Source organism: Echeneis naucrates, chromosome 11, assembly GCF_900963305.1.
Source record: "Echeneis naucrates chromosome 11, fEcheNa1.1, whole genome shotgun sequence".
Taxonomy (NCBI): Eukaryota; Metazoa; Chordata; class Actinopteri; order Carangiformes; family Echeneidae; genus Echeneis; species Echeneis naucrates.
This window is the reverse complement of record NC_042521.1, coordinates 9,311,689-9,327,951: the sequence shown is the minus strand read 5'-3', so window position 1 is coordinate 9,327,951 and position 16,263 is coordinate 9,311,689. Positions and strand designations below refer to the sequence as shown.

General features: G+C 41.3%; 1 protein-coding gene and 1 non-coding gene across 2 annotated transcripts; one reads left to right on the top strand and one right to left on the bottom strand.

Moving 5' to 3' along the window:
* Positions 1 to 1,044: 1,044 nt before the first annotated feature.
* fam83hb (family with sequence similarity 83 member Hb) lies at positions 1,045 to 13,869 on the top strand. The gene is made up of 8 exons (XM_029514395.1): positions 1,045 to 1,690; positions 5,937 to 6,120; positions 6,230 to 6,562; positions 7,156 to 7,320; positions 7,432 to 7,556; positions 7,648 to 8,202; positions 8,316 to 10,665; positions 10,917 to 13,869. The coding sequence occupies exons 2-8, from the start codon at positions 5,998 to 6,000 to the stop codon at positions 10,935 to 10,937; spliced, it is 3,672 nt and encodes a 1,223-aa protein (XP_029370255.1). The 5' UTR covers positions 1,045 to 1,690; positions 5,937 to 5,997; the 3' UTR covers positions 10,938 to 13,869.
* A 491-nt stretch (positions 13,870 to 14,360) lies between these two features.
* Positions 14,361 to 14,493, bottom strand: LOC115051543 (U8 small nucleolar RNA). The gene has a single exon (XR_003841277.1). It is a non-coding gene; the product is annotated as a U8 small nucleolar RNA (small nucleolar RNA).
* Between the last annotated feature and the right edge of the window lie 1,770 nt (positions 14,494 to 16,263).

Sequence of the window (16,263 nt, the reverse complement as noted above, 5' to 3'; positions counted from 1 at the left end):
GAAAGCAACCCCAGAGATATGGCTCCTTAAGTCTGTTTATCTATCAACATTATATGAAATGGCGTATCTGGCAGGCAACCAAGAAGGGGGCACGCCCTGAGGAGCCGGGCTGAACGTACAGGCCGTGTGTATGAGTGTCACTACCAGAGTGCCATGAAACAAGGCGTATTCTGTCTGATAGACACATTGAGTACAAAGGTTAGACCATATAAATCTAACCCAAACAACTACCAAAGCACACAGGCACCAGTGTATTCTCTTACTTTTTTAGAAATTTTGTTTCCCGACATATCTGGATGCGAGTGAAGGACACATAGAAGAGGACTGAGAAAGGAAAACAGAAGTTATGAAAGGTAAATGAACATAAAGAAAGTGAAACTGATGAAGGATTGAAAAGGAGACAGTTGTTGTCGAATTACATTAAATGAGGGAGTGTGGTCACATTTAAAGAATGAGTCATGGGGCCAAAATGTATGAAACTCCCAATGAAGTGTCATAAAGTAAGTACCAACTACAAATGATGGTTTATATATATATGCATGGGGGGACTTCACCTGTTCTACATTTCCCTGGCCATTATCAATGCTCTTGCTGAATCCAGCTCTGCAGGAAGGATGGCCTCACAGAACATTCACACACAGCAGAGAAAAGGGAAATGCTTATTCAGCACAAACATTTTGTGATGGAAGAAAAAAACAAAACAAAACTGGTGGCTAACTTTCAGAAGTCACATGTGGTATTAATGGGATCGTGGACAACGTTAGAAGAGTAACGCTCAAATCAAGAAGCAAAAGGTCGAATACTGACTCAGTAATGTTACTCATCAGGTTCTCCAGCTTCCTCCCACAGTCCAAACACATGAACATTAGATTCATTAGTGGCTCTTAAATGGCCCGTGAGAGTGAATGGGTGCTAATCTTTGGGTGACTGCCAACCTGTGCAGGGTGGAGGCCGCCCACGGCCAATGTCAGCTGGGATTGGCTGCTGACAGATAAACGATGAAGACAAAGGGTAGATGGATTGTATCTATCCAGAGATAACCAAATTAGCTCATTTGGGCTGCCACGAGATGAAACTCGTAGTGGACCAACTGTAACTGTCGCTGCGACATTTCTGAATCTGCTGATTTGCTGAACAAAAAACCTGATGTAAAGACAAAAACCTGAAAAACAATTCAGCCAAAGCAGAGCAAAAAAACATCTCTAAACCAGACCAACAAGCCAGTGAAGTGCAAGGAGGACGGGATGAACTGACACATCCAGCAGGGAGACCAGATCACACCAGGACCAGCAGCCATGGCATGGAGGCCAGCACATTTGAAACATGCCACTGGAGGTGAACTTCCAATGGTCTTGAGCTTCCAGTGATCGGCTTTGGGAGGAGTCTCACCGGTGGGAAAGCCCGGCCCAGGGGCAGTCGGCCCACTTCTTCCTGCTTCACCGCGCCGCTCTCCGCCTCAGCACACCGCCGAAGGAAGCGCTCTGCCCGGGCCTGGGAGTCGCAGCTGCCCCGTCCCGCCTGCATTCGCTCGGCTGCTCACCGGGGGTTCGGGTGGAGCTCGGTCCGGTCGGAGGAATGCGACGCGCGGACGGACGAAACGCACATCGGCGAGTTTAGTCGGAGAAAAGAGATACCTGTTGGTGAAATAAACCAAAACGAGACGAGACAAGTTCTGCAGCGAAGTCAGGAGGTACGGAGTGGAAATCTAAGCCGGGACCAAAAGATGCTCACACTTTCTGTCCTCTCTTATTTTATTCTAACACCGAGTCCTGTGCTCTCCGCGTGTTTCTTCTCTTATTTCTCTGCTTAACCTCTCTTGTCCTTTATTATATGTCCCCCATCTATTACTACAAACGAAATGTAAAAATCAAAAGTGAAATGCAACGCACGTATTCGCCTGGAGTTTAAAACAGGATCAAGTCTGCAAGAAATCTGCGATGTGAACCAAATGTGAGCAGCGCAGTTATTACAGTGAGATCAGGGCTCGGGGTTGGCTGGCTCCGCTGAGCTGTGATGCTTTCTTTCCAGCCTTTTGAAAAACCACCACTTGGAGCTAAATAACAGGGTTTGAGTCTCTCGTAGGGAGCTGTGGATGTTAATAGTGCTCTAAAAGAAAGACACTTTTACAGCCCTGGTTAATGGCTTGGTTGCACAACACTACGTATATCATTGTCATTCGGCCAGCTTTTATCTATTGAAAGAATAAACCGCACGTCTCCCATGCATCTTTATCTCTTTTATCCTTTGGGCCCCTGAGATGCCTTTATTGCAGACAGACAGAACAGTTTTGTTCACAGCAACAAGTTGTGTATTGAACTATAGAGGCTTTCCCCCCTTATTTATGTAGTGAGTCACCATGGTGGAATAGTCAAAGTGGTTATAATTTGAGGGAAAAAGTTTGTGGTGCCATCTTTTTCTGCAGTGTGTCAGCACATGTGTGCGCCTTATTATAGATTTCATCGTTTCACACTAGCCATATGGCCAACGGCTCATTCCATTCATCAGCCTGTTTGCATTGTGTATGTCACCGGGGGTGAGTATGGTTTTGTTAAGGTCTCGTAATTAATGTATGAGCCATTTTGTGCTTTGAGAGGGGAGAAAGGTAGAGTTTTTATGCTTTTACTGTTGTGTTTGTCTCTTAAAATTACCACAGGCATGCGGGCATTTGGAGATGACACAGATCTCATTGGACCTGTTTTTCTAGCAGTGCCTCTGTATAAAATCCATGCTGATGTGTACACATGCAGTGCATGTCTCCATTTTGACTTTGAGCCAAGTTTTGTGTGACATTCAACGGCTTTGCTGGGGTGCGATGATATACAGAGAGACAAGTCGTGCTTTGTGTTTGTTCTTATCTGTGCTCGTGTGTTAATCTGACAGAAGTGGCTGTGAAAGGTCCTAACAGAAGATCCTTTTGAAACTGTTTTCAGGTATTCTTCCATCTCTCCAATCACAATGAAACCATATCACAAAATGAATGTAGTGAAGAGGTTTTGCAAATCAATCATTGTGTTTGTTTAGGTAGGTATGTTCACACTCGGGTAAGAGAGCACATGAAAAACGTTTTCAGAGTTTGTACCTGCTAGTTTGTTTCTCCTCAGACATTAAAAATGTTCCTTACATTAGGTCTACACTTGCCTATTCCCACCCTCTTCTCATGTCAGTGGTCCTACATGAATTCTGAGAATGAGCGATTTACACGCTAGTGAGCAAACATTGAGCCCATCATTGAATATTGATTTTATCTGGCTGGAGTAGCTGCAGTTGGGTGCCATCCGTCTGTCCTGCGCTGTGGTTTCACACCGACTTTGTTTATTGTGCATTTACAGCAGGCCTTGTAAGTTTCAAGGGGGGAACAGAGAGAGAAAGCTCTTCATTGTGTCACTTTCTACGGTTTGATGCATACAGCAAGTTGCTATAACGACAAACAAAGCAGCAGCATTTGTTTGCATATCGTACCAGTCAGCCAGGTGAGGTGGGGAAAGTCTAATGCTTCTTACATTGTGTTATTCCTCTGTTGCTTCATTCTGCACTGACCCAGGGGTCAGGGGGATGAATTAGACACCCTTGGCTCTGTTTAGTGCTGCACTTAGCTCATATTCCCCTCAGGGCTTCTTTCCACTGGTCTCTATCTTCTTCTGAGTGGTTTTGTAACTGATAGAGCACAAAAGCATGATGAACTATTTCATAATTTGCAATGTGCTTGCACTTTTTTTGCTTTTGGCTGGTTTTGAGGTTTATATTTCATGACGAGCGTAGGCATGCGTCAATGCTTCAGGTGTGTACTTCACTGCTGTATCAGCAAATTCAATTGCATCACAGATCAAGCCCCAGGCTGCTACATTAATTTTCAATAAGCAGCAAAAGGGTGAAGGACTCCAGATTCTTCCACATTGGAAACTCGGTGTGCGTCTTAAATTATTCCATGCAAGAAGCATGTGTGCCCAGCATACCTCTCTTCCTGCCATGAAACTGCGGACAGGGAACACATCACCACAGAGCTAGAAATGGCTAGAAAAAAGAAAGGAAACAGGATGTTAGCCATTTTGTTTGCAGATGAATCACCACAGAGACATGTGTTGGAAGTTATCCCCAGGCCAGGCCAGGCTACCCAGTGACTCACCAGGGCTCTGACTAAACTGGGTTTGCACAGTAAATGCAGGTTAGGACTTGGCTTTCTGCTTTTGTTATCGCCACTGATCCAAGTATTTGTGGAAGTTTACAAAAAACTTGTCACACACATTTTTAAATAGGTATACTTTGCGAAGCCCCTACTCTCGCTTCCCCTCGGACCCTGAGTTACACTCACACCCTGGTCATATACTAATGATCATGTACTTTCCGGCAGCAATCAACTTGTTTCTATGGTGATGCAGCTACATATTCAAAAACATATCCTGATTTCACAATATGCTGCATTCAGCAGGGCAGTGTTACCAAGAGATTACATTCAGCTTACTTAATCAATCAATACCTCCAGTGTACCAGGTCTGATAGCCCATCAGATAACCCACCCGCCCAGAACAGAGCTGTCAGAGCCACGTTAAATATCAATGAGGGGTGTCCTAGTTGGACTGGTTAGATGGTACGTGACACATAAGTATGCAGTGATTGGTATTGATTCTGGGACCTTTGCCACCTGTTTACATCTTTGTTTCTTCCTTAATTCAATGCCAAATCAAATACCGAAACTGGCACTGAGGAGCTACTGTCTCTTCTGGAGCCAAATATTGCGCACAATATTTAATTAAGAACATACACTTACCACAATGGACTTAAATAGTTATTAAGTTCCAACATCTCCCTTCAAAAGTTTGCTGCTATTCTTTCTTATATAATATTGAACTTATAATTTTTTTATTTGACTGGACATTGCTCCCCTCAAAGTGCTCCCCTCAATTTTGGTCTCTTTGTGGTTTGGCCTTAACACACATAATTAAGGATCTCAAGCATTTATTCAATTTAAGTCATATGTGCAACGCTTGCAAAGTCATCTCTCAGCACTGTGGTAGCCTTTAGTCATTCAAATGGTCATAATCCTACAAATAATGTGAGAACGTTCCTGTCAGTGCCTTTAATTAGGTTTAAGACAGTTTACGTCATAACACAACTAATATGATCATCAACTATAATCATTGTGTTCTCCTTAACTACTGTTTGCCACGACTGACTGATTTTCTGGGACTAAAAGATTTTTCAGATCTAAGTAGCAACTTGAAGCAAGACGCACCAGCATGACAAGTTTACTGAGCGGAAATATGAGAGAACCTGTCCATACACTTTTACATGCCTGACCCACCTCTCCCTCACCCGTCTTGTGTCTCTCTCACTTGGCTTTCTTCTCTCTTCCTCTCATTGTGTATTCTGTGTCCTGTTGGTTTTCTTTGTTCTTACCTTTGTGCAGTTTTCTTACAAGCCAATTTACATTTCAGTCCAGCACTGTCACAAACAGGATATTTCACTGCAGAATACGTAAATATTATTTGAAACCTTTTTTTTTTATTTATTTAAAGTGCAAATTCAGAGCTGTGGCCACTTACTATGACATAATGTATTTCTATTGAGCTCCATCACAACTGTGACCGTTGTGGAGAATGTTAATGTGGTATTTTCTGGTGAAGGTGTGTAATTAATGCTGTACTAACTGCATAGGCTTTAACCTGCAACATACATTGCTTTGTGTAACAGGTCACAGGTAATCAGCCTGCTTGTGTGACAGAGTTTTCTCACTCTCCCTCATATTCTGCCCTTGAATGTGAATATTGACATCATCAGTTGGTTCTTGTCAACAGTGTATACAAGAACAACAGCGATGTAACTTAAAAATTTGAGATTTTTAAGATATTCCTTTTAGCTTTGACGTTTAGAAATCTGTAATATGCTAGTTCTCTAAAACACTAAAACAGACCTCTCATTTTTCTGACATTTTTCCACAGGTTAAAATTCCTCCTCCTTTACATCCTCCTGAACTGTGGCCTTTGACCCCCTTCTTCAATCATGCCACACCGATCACAGAGTTCATCGATTGGAGATAACCCCCTTGACCCAAACTACCTCCCTCCACATTACCGTGAGGAGTATCGTCTGGCGATTGATGCTCTTATTGAAAATGACCTACAGGTAATGCTGCAGTTTTTTAGTTGTGCATTATTTGGGTGTAAAATACTTAAAAATTACTTACATATAAATCCGTTTCCTGTGGTAATGAATTTCTGTCCTACATCACCAGGGCTACTATGACTTCCTCCAGATGGCAGATGTGGTCAGTTTCCTGGCACAGCCGGAAATTGACTTTATCAAGTCCACAATCCAGGCACCCAATAGGACCTCCAGCATGCCAGAGCTGACATATCACGATGGAGGTCATGAGGCTGATGGCTCTTCTGACACCTATTGGCCGATGCAGTCCGACCTCGCTGCCCCAGGGCTGGACCTGGGCTGGCCGCTGCCACAGCACAGCTTCATTGGCCCCACAGAGGTCACCACTCTGGTCAACCCGTCTGACCCAGAAATGCCGAGCATCAAGGAGCAGGCCAGGAGACTCATCAAGAATGCACGTCAAGTGAGTAAAAAGGAGGACTAGGAAAAGGAAAGACCTTTTAACTTGCTGTTCTGGTTTACTTTCAGATGGTATTTGTGAAAAAAAAAAAAAAATTGTCCAATGTGTTCAAATACAAACATGCAACAGATGTTGTCTGATCAGATCTAAGTGGATTGGTTGAAAATCTTATTTATGAATATTGTCTTTATCAACATGTAGTGTACAAATCTAGTGTTATCTGTCAGTGACTTCGAACTTTAGTTTATCATGCTCTTTACACTGTCAGCTTTGTGAAGGTTACTGTCTATAGTTACTGACATTATTGAATAATGTATCAATGTCGTAATTGTTACAATTTGATGAGAGGGTTTGATGCAGTCCAAACGCAGGTGTCTACTGTAAGCCTTTATAATGCTCTTTTGGTGGTAAACACAATGACCAGGCTCAATTGAAGTTCCTTGTAATGATGCAAATGTTCACCTGGCGCCATTCTAGTTTACTGATTTAGGTAACCGATAGAAACTAAATTACAAAATAAATTCATAGATAGGTTACAGATACTTCTTTATGCTGAACAAAGGTTGAATAGTTCTCTCGTTTGCCCTCTGCACCAGGTTATTGCCGTGGTGATGGACATGTTTACAGATGTTGACATTTTTTTTGACCTCTTGGATGCGGCAGCTCGCCATGTTCCTGTTTATATTTTGCTGGATGAGCAGGAAGCCCATCACTTTGTGTCTATGGTCCTCAACTGCAAGGTCAATTTGGACTTAATCCATGTGAGTTTGCCTTGTCAATATAAAGATTGTATATATAAATATATTTTTTAGTTTATTTTTTTCACTAAGGTTTATATCTGTCAATAACACAAAGGTCTTTTGGTTTTACAGATGATGCGTGTCAGGACTGTGTCAGGAATAACCTATTATTCACGGACAGGGAAAACCTTCAAGGGACAGGTGAAAGATCGCTTCCTACTAACTGACTGCAGTGCTGTACTCAGTGGGAACTACAGGTGAGCCCTTTATTTCTATCAATTATGAGGCTATTAAATTCTCAAGACTCCTACGCCATTTGTTCTGTAAATTCATCTTACCTTCTCTTAGTTTCATGTGGTCCTATGAGAAGATCCACCGGTGCATTGCCCACCTCTTCCTTGGGGAGCTGGTTGCCACCTTCGATGAAGAGTTTCGCATCCTCTTTGCTCAGTCGGAGCCTCTAGTCATCGACCTGGATGGAGCACTTGCGGTCTCTGAAACTGGCAGCACCAGCAGTTACATAAGCAACCAGTTTCGTTTGAAGAGGACACAGTCTTTGCTAAACCCCATCGGATTCAGGAGGCAGCATGATATTCCCCCTGCTTTCCCCTATGGAGACTCTGATCGTAACCTTGCATTCCCTTTCCGGAGAAATGACCCATTTCGTCACACCGTTGAACCCGGGGCAGGAATTACAATTGGGAAGTACTCACAACAACAACTTCGCCTGCAGCAATCCTTTATGGAGCAAGGAAGATCCATTGTCTCCAGGCAGATGGAGATTAGTAATACTGCCTTTAAGAGACACAGCTATGCAGAGGGAACCCAGGAAAACTACACATCATCAAGGCAATACATGAAGCACAGAGTCATGAATAATCTGGATGAGACAAGCTTCCACAGGTAGTTAACTCTTTATTAACTCCAACTGTATAGATTGAGGGTTAGGGTTAGTGACTTAATTATGCATTTATAATCAAACAAGTAAGGAACTGTTTGTTTTTTTTTTTTTACAGGGAACAGAGCCAAAGTAGCCATTTCTACAGTGAAGGTCCTGGGCCGGGTTCTGGACAGGGACACTACGACAGACTTCGAGGTTGTCCACCACACCTCTCCATTGACCAGTATTCAGATTCAAGCTTTCGCTCAGATCCAGAGCCTCCTCTTGGAGAACATGGTGGGGATTACTTTTCATCTGAGGATTTGAGGGGACCTGATGGCCACCAGGCACCTCCAATAGCTGGTAGATATGGAGGAGGGGCTACCCATAAGAGACCAACCATAGGTCAAGCCTATGCTTGCCAAACCTCACCAACACAGCCTCATCCACCAGAGAAGAAGCAGTTTCTAAAACAAACTGTTCAAGAGCATGATCAAGATGCAAGTGTCCGGCAAGGCCTGAGAAGCTGGAGAATCCACTCCTATCTCAGCGCATATGAGGATGGTGGGGAAGAGGGTCTACCTCAGCCTATAGGGCCTGATGCGTTTGAAGAGCCTCCATCATCTCAGCAGCCTACTGCTACTGAAACACCAGCTCCTCCTTTTGGTGTTAAGGAGCCACCTATTGTTCCCCCAAAGCCCAAGCCCGAAGGCCTTAGACCACGCTTTGGAAAGCCTGTATTACCAGAGAGAAGTAATGCAGAATCTGCCCCAACAAAAAATCAGGATCTGCTTTCCTCAGGTAATGATATGAAGCCATTTGAACTGGGCAAAAAAGATAGGGGGAGAGAAAAGGAAAGGGATCAAGAACTAGAGAGGGGTGTAGCAAAAGAGGTGGGCGTTGATGTGCAAGCGACAGAGGCTCAAGATCTCTTTCTGTCCAAACATGAATCATTCCGCACACGCATCAACCCACACCTTCAACGTAGCTCTCGTCTCCGCTCCTCACTTATATTCTCATCTTCCAAGGCAGAGATGCATAGTGGTTCCCTTGGATTAAAACCAGCAACTGAGCAAGATGAGGGGTTAGACTCAGTGCGCACTTCCTCGATTGTGGCCCAGATCCTTGAAAAGAGGAGGTCACTGACTCGTGAGCCTTTTGATTGGAGAAAGAAAGCTGAGGAGAAAGAAAAGGAAAATGAGAAAGAAAAAGAGAAGGAGAAAGAACATCAGCATGAGGAAAAACAACTCAGACTGAAAGACGAGGATAAAGCAAAAGAGGCAGCTCAGACAACTGAGAGCGAAGTAGAAGTAACAACAACAACAACATCATCATCTCTGAACATGAATGACCCAGCCAGTCGACTACAGTATTTCAAAGACCTGGCTGCCAAGCGAAAAGCATCAAAAATGGAGGCAGAGACACCCACAAAACCACCAGAACCTGCTGAAAAAAAGCCAGACCTCTCTGATAAACCTCCTCTCAAAGCTACGACAACTCCGAAAATCCCAACTATCTCTCTTCCAGCAGAACCTGAAACAAAGAAGCCAGACATTGCCACAAAATTGGCAGAGTTGACTCGCAGACCCTCAGTGAGTTCTTCAAAACCACCAATAAACTCTCCCAAGCCTTCTGTGGGCACCCTGAAGGTCTCAGAGACATCCCAAACCCATAAAGAAGAGAATACCTCAGAGGGTCTAAAGAAGGACTTATTCAAGTCTCTTAAGCCTCTTCCTTCACCAAAGCTATTCAGGAGGGATCCGCTAAAACTCAAAGGACTGAATCCTCGTCGAATCTCATGTGATGAGGAAATTCTGACCACAGACGCTACAGATGCAGAGAAGAGTGAAATGAAAAAGAGTCGCTCTCATAGTTCTTCAGCCCTTCTACATGATGACTCTAGGGAAGGACTCCATAAAGTTATGGGATCTAATACATCTATCAACACACTTGGTGAGGGAAAGAGTGAGGGTAAGGCACTCGACTTCTTAAAGAAGCAGACACAAAAGCTAAAGGGAATCCTCGGGCCCAAGGATAAAGAAAAGAAATCTTCAGAAGATAGGGGCATGAGCACAGTAAAGGAGATCACTGAAGATTTAAGCAAAAAGCAGAGTTCATTAGCTAAAGATGTGGGATCCACTACTACAGACCAAACTACAGCCAATCACAAGACATCGACCGCGACATCAGGCACATCCCGATACCAGACCCCAGGCAGCTCAGTTTTGTTCAGTAGCAATCTACGAGATGACACCAAAGTCATTCTGGAACAAATCTCAGCCAACAGCCAGAAAAACCGACAGGAGAGGGAAGAAACAGGAGGCAACAAAGATAGCGAATCAGTGGAGAAAGCCCTGGAGAGACAGAACTCCATACGAAGGAATCGATTTCTCAGACCAACAGGCAACAGCAGCCAGGAGCGGGAGGGATTGTTGAAGAGGATAGAGAGCCTGAGAAAAGAGAAGAAGGTTTACAGCCGCTTTGAGGTATTTAATCACCGCAAGGATCATTTTTTCATATATATATATGTTTATATAGCTAGATAGCGAGAGAGAGAATTTGAATTTGAATAACTACCACTTAATATTGAACTTTACATGGTTTTAACTTGCTTGTATATTGTTGTCATTTAAATAAAGTACCCCACTTCTAGGTACTGTAGACAGAGACAGAATGAGACAGAATTGGGTTGAAGTTCATGCTGTTGCATTCACTGTTCTCCCTGTTGTGTTGACAGATGGGGAATAACCTGGGTTAACGAAAGATGGAGGAGCAGCCTTTTAAATGGAAACTATATATGCAAGATGATCAAAAATATATGTGTACATATGTGCCAGCAACACTATCACAGTACCCCTGTGGTGCAACACTGCAAACTTTCCTGGATTTTCACACCAAGCAATATATATATATATATATATATATATGTAAATGCTGATAACAAACTTAAGTCATTGATTTTGGAATGTGCCCATTTGCCAAGACCTGCTATGACTTTTACCTTTTATGGTAAGATGAAAGAAGAGTGACTCTACTTGAATACTAGCTGCATGGGCTGATGGTTCACCAATCAGAGGACAGTTTACCTATAACTGAGCTTGTATGAACATGACTGAGTGAGTTAAAAGAAAAAGATAGCACATGTTGGAGCTGGGGGAAAGAGCACCGATACCAGCTGACGTGTGGCAGTAGATGACTATATTTGTACAGTACCAGTCTGCAGCTGTATGTGTAACTGGGACAAAATAGAAGAAACTTTCCTTGTGAATTTACTGTGCCAATTGCCCACGGGGGCATTACCAAAGCTAGAGGGACTAATATTAACCCAGCCCAGCAATGATAAGGATATGAATATAAATAGAATGCGTTCACAAATGATAGAAATTTAGGGTAATATTTTAAATTAGGATGAGTGATACAAAATAAGAATCAGCAAGCTAAAAAAATTTTACATGCTAAGCCAGCAGTAGTAGAGTTTAAATCTGTAATAAAGTGTCCCTGTCAAAAAAACATTATGCAACTTTATATTAACGTGTGGATCCCCCTCTCAAGGGCTAAGCAAACATTCAAAGAGGGGCCCTAAAGACAGTTCAGAATCTCAGAATCACTGTGAAACAAACAAATAAGAACCTAGGCACTTTTTCAGTAACTCAAATGGTGCCCCCATTTCTTGTTCCTTTAGTCATCACCTCATAAGAAAAGGAAGAGTAAAAGAAAAGGTACTCAGTGCATCCTGGCACTAAGCTATGCTCACCATGAAACCAAAGATTTTATTATACGGTACAATTCCCATGCTGCTTAACAGTTCAACTGGGAATCAAAAGTTTTAATGTTGGATGAGTATGTTTTTGTACAATACATCTAAGGAACACTTCAGGGGTTGTATTATTTTCCGCCCAGGGTTATGTATATATTTTTGTAAAAAGGGGTATATATAAGTGCTGAATTTGATTATGGTCACCCTCACTGCTGTGTCAACTTGCCTCATGCATTTTTATTACAAATATGTGCTCTTGGTTGCAAATACATAATTACAAATGATTAATTAATGGAAACAAATTGCACAGGGAATTCTTTTTTTAAAACTAGCATTACATTATATTTGAAATACTGCAAAATGTTTTATTAAATCTCTTGAAACCTGAAGTTTAATGTGACTGTGTGCACATGTAAGTCTATGTATTGTCTTGAATGTCTTGAATGGCTGTACTAATTTCATTTACATGTACTTTACATCCTCACGACAGCGAAGTCACAACTATGTGGTCATGTCATGAACACTTAGATCTGCAAATCCCAAACTGTGAGAGTGGCCCCAACAGACTGTGCATGTATAAAACATTTATTAGATATATGAACACCCTTAAATGATAAATACAAAAATTTTAATGAGCCATACACAGTAAACTACTACTATCATCTACCCATATGTAAAACAACTTTTACTTGTCAAGAAATGCAAAATATTTCACATTTCATAACTGCATCTAAGTTGCAGACTCCAACAATATATTGGGTTGTGAAAAACTTAACAGTAACTTAAGCACTACTTACTTTGAGAAAAATCTTTCTGATCTTCTGAGCATTTGAAATTTGCATCTGACAAAATCTGTGCCTCTACCTGAGGATAAAACAATGAACTGCTACTTTGGACTGAAAATGTACCACTGTTCATGCAGTTTTACTCCTCTTGAGTCTTTGCAGGTGTGGTTCCCAACTGCATCTGTTTCCTCATGTCCTCTAACTGTTCATCAAGACAGCACACTTGTGCCAACTTATGTTGTTCTGCAAGAATCACAGAACAAGACCACATCAAAAGGGTTGGACATGAAAAATACTTTATTCATGAATTGTATGATTGCATTTGGGCTTATGGATGAATGTGCATAAATTCTGAGTGGGTACTTACCAGCTGAGAGCAGCTGCCATTTGGTCTGCTCTGCGTTCTCTATTTCTTCTGGGAGCTTTTCTGGAGTCTTAACAAATGAGAAGAGTTATCTAACAGCAAAAAGAGATAAGCCCCAAAGAGATCTGGGGAAAAAAAAATCTATTGTAAATAAACAAACTTACAAAGACAGAGTGCAGTTTCTTGTGCTGCTCTATCAGCTGAAGAAGTTGGTTTTCAAATTTCATCCTGCACGACAAAAACTTCCTAAATGTGTCTACTAAGTGGAGCAATTTTTAAAATGGAATACATAATGAACTGATACCGCTGCTTCCGATGTTTAAGAATGAATTCCTGGATTTCATATCTGTACTGCTTCAGCAGCTCCTCACTTTTATCATTCTGCTTTAACTGCCTGCAAGACATATACAATTCCTCAGTGCAAAAAAAAATCTAGCACAATGCTATGATAGGATACTGCCATCTAGTGTTACATATCATAAACACACAATTGATGGCCTGCAATGTTGAGTAGGAAAAATGATGTGTCATGGTCAGACTTCAGCAAAAAAAAAAAAAAAAAAAACTAAACAAAACACTGAACCACATGCATAATAACTCAAGACATAATACTTTTCATCTGCTGGGGTTAGATCTCACCTGGTAGAGTCCTGCTCAGACTCCTCAAACTGGAAATGCAGTTTCCTGCAGAGCTCTGAAGAAAGCATGATTAAAAAAGCTGCTAAACAAGTTATTTCTATTTACTGCCTGTGCTTTAATAAAAGATTGCTAACTTGTTTCCAGACACAGTTGACCAAAACACTACTTAAGTATATGTCTACCAATGTGTGTCACCAGCAATACCTTCTTTTTCTTTATGGATTCCCTCCAGTTGATACGTTTCATTCTGTACTGTAAGAACAATGACAAAATTCCTCATCTTATTCAATAATTAAGTAAGTCTATGATTGATTGATTGAATTCAATCACCATTTTGCATCTCACAAGTTTCCAGCTCTTTCTGCAAAGAGTCCCTGACAGATTTAAGGTCCTTGATTTCTTCGTCCAGGGCCCTTTTACCTTGAATAAAACACAGATGAAGTTGAACACTGATTGTTATTAGTGTTGAGTTACTGCTATGAAGTTACATTGATAAGCCATATAGTGTTTGCTTGAATCCAGTTACATGTTATACTCCAACTCAATTACTGCCACATGTGATAATCATGTATCACAGATCATCTGGCTGTGCTTTAGAAGTAAATTGCATTGGATAACCTTCCTTTAACATAAATAATCAGAATGGGTCTTAATGGGTGTTGCTGTTCCCATCAAGATGGAGATACTAATCATATCTCATTGAGCTCCATTCATCATTTTCTGCAACTCCTTTTCAGGAGTAACAGGTAAGGATGTACCTCACTGACGATAACTACTTCTGATCAGAGAAAGCAATATACTTCGTAGGAACAGTGGTTTCACTCAGGGTTTCCCCTTTCTGGTGCTGAATTGTTTACCTTTAATGTGTAGTTAACCGGGTTTGCTTGAATTTAGATCCATATCGGGGTAGTTTGTTAACAGTTTGGCTGTATATGACACTTTGTCGAATACACCTAAAAGAAATACACGTTCATTATCATAGCGTAACACAACTCGCCTTCTGATTGGTGCACGTGAACCGAGTTTAAACTAAAACTAAGAACTTCGCCGTGGGGAATGTTCACATTGGGTGGCCTGTTTAAGGCATTCAAACATCCAGCAAGTCGATAGCCCCGTCGTTTTTTTATTTAATTTTTGTGTTTGAAGAAATAAAGATGGAAAAACTAAAGTCGACGGAGCAGCGGAAATGAAAATGTACCGTCACAAAGATTAAGTTACGCGTCAAGATAACTATCCGACATCCATTTCGAGCTTATTAAAGTGCTTATTTTTCACTTTGGCGTCCAATTAATACGAAAAGTGACTAAAATTGATTAACCACATTGATTACATGAACAAAACTAGACGTAAATGACACATAAAGGGGCATATCTCCAAGCACCACAAAACAACAACACGAAAGTGCGACATGAGCGCAATTCAACACGCAAACGGAAGTTAGTTCTCTGGCTTCATCCGTACTCTTTCAGGAAAACGCTATACGCTGCAAACCCGAGTGAAGAAACCATTTATAATAACTTAAAAATAAAGAATAATTATAAAATTATATTTTAGCAAAAAAGTCAGTGTTCAACATGAAAGGTTTCATAAGTTCTGACTAGAAGGTTCCTTCAATTTGAAACCATCGATTCAATGATCCTTCTTTAAACCATTTGGTAAATATAAGATGATTAAGGTGCTTTAAAGACAACTTAACTTGACTTGATCTGATTAATTTACCAATGCAGTCAAATAATCCTGTAGAGAAATAAAGAAATCCCATCTAGCAATAGATCCCTGACCTATTGCTGTGTGTGTAGATGGACACTGCAGGAGCACACCAACACTAACCCTTTCTGGGCATGTTAGCTGCAAACATGTGAGACCACTGGGATTTTGAAATCTGGTCCAACATGAGTCCAAGTCAGTAGAAAGTACCTTGTTGTAGCTTTCTCAGTTTGCTTATCAGCTGTTCAACTTTGGGCTCCTGTGCTTCTCCACCTGACATGGAAACATAAGACTTATTTTAAACCTGAAAAAAAAAAACTTGAACTTTACGCACTGCACCCATAACTACTGTAACCACTTTACCTCCTGTCAGTGGTGTCACATTAACCATGTCTTCAATGTTGAATCCTGACATGGACAGAAGGAAACGTCAGATTAAAAACAACCGGGTTTCCACCATATTCAAACTAACCTAGGCCAAAGATGTACTTTTGGATTAGCCTTAGCTCCAAAGTCAAAAGTCAGGAGGGTTGAAGCTCATGTACAAGAGTTAGGCTAAAGTAAACATAGAGCTTTGTGTTGAGCCAGGATTTAGTTTACAAACGTACAAATTCACGTTAGCATTAGCCGAACGGAAATACAATTTAGCTAACGCTAGCTTAGTTTTTTTGTGAAAACGTTGACGTTTTTTTTTTACTCGGTCAACATAAATGCCTTTCTAAAATTACATATCAACAGGACTTCATTATTATTATTATCTATGAAATAGCATGCAGCTCGGTGTATAGCATTATTATTAACTTTTTCATCATAGGTCTGCCTTAGCAAACAA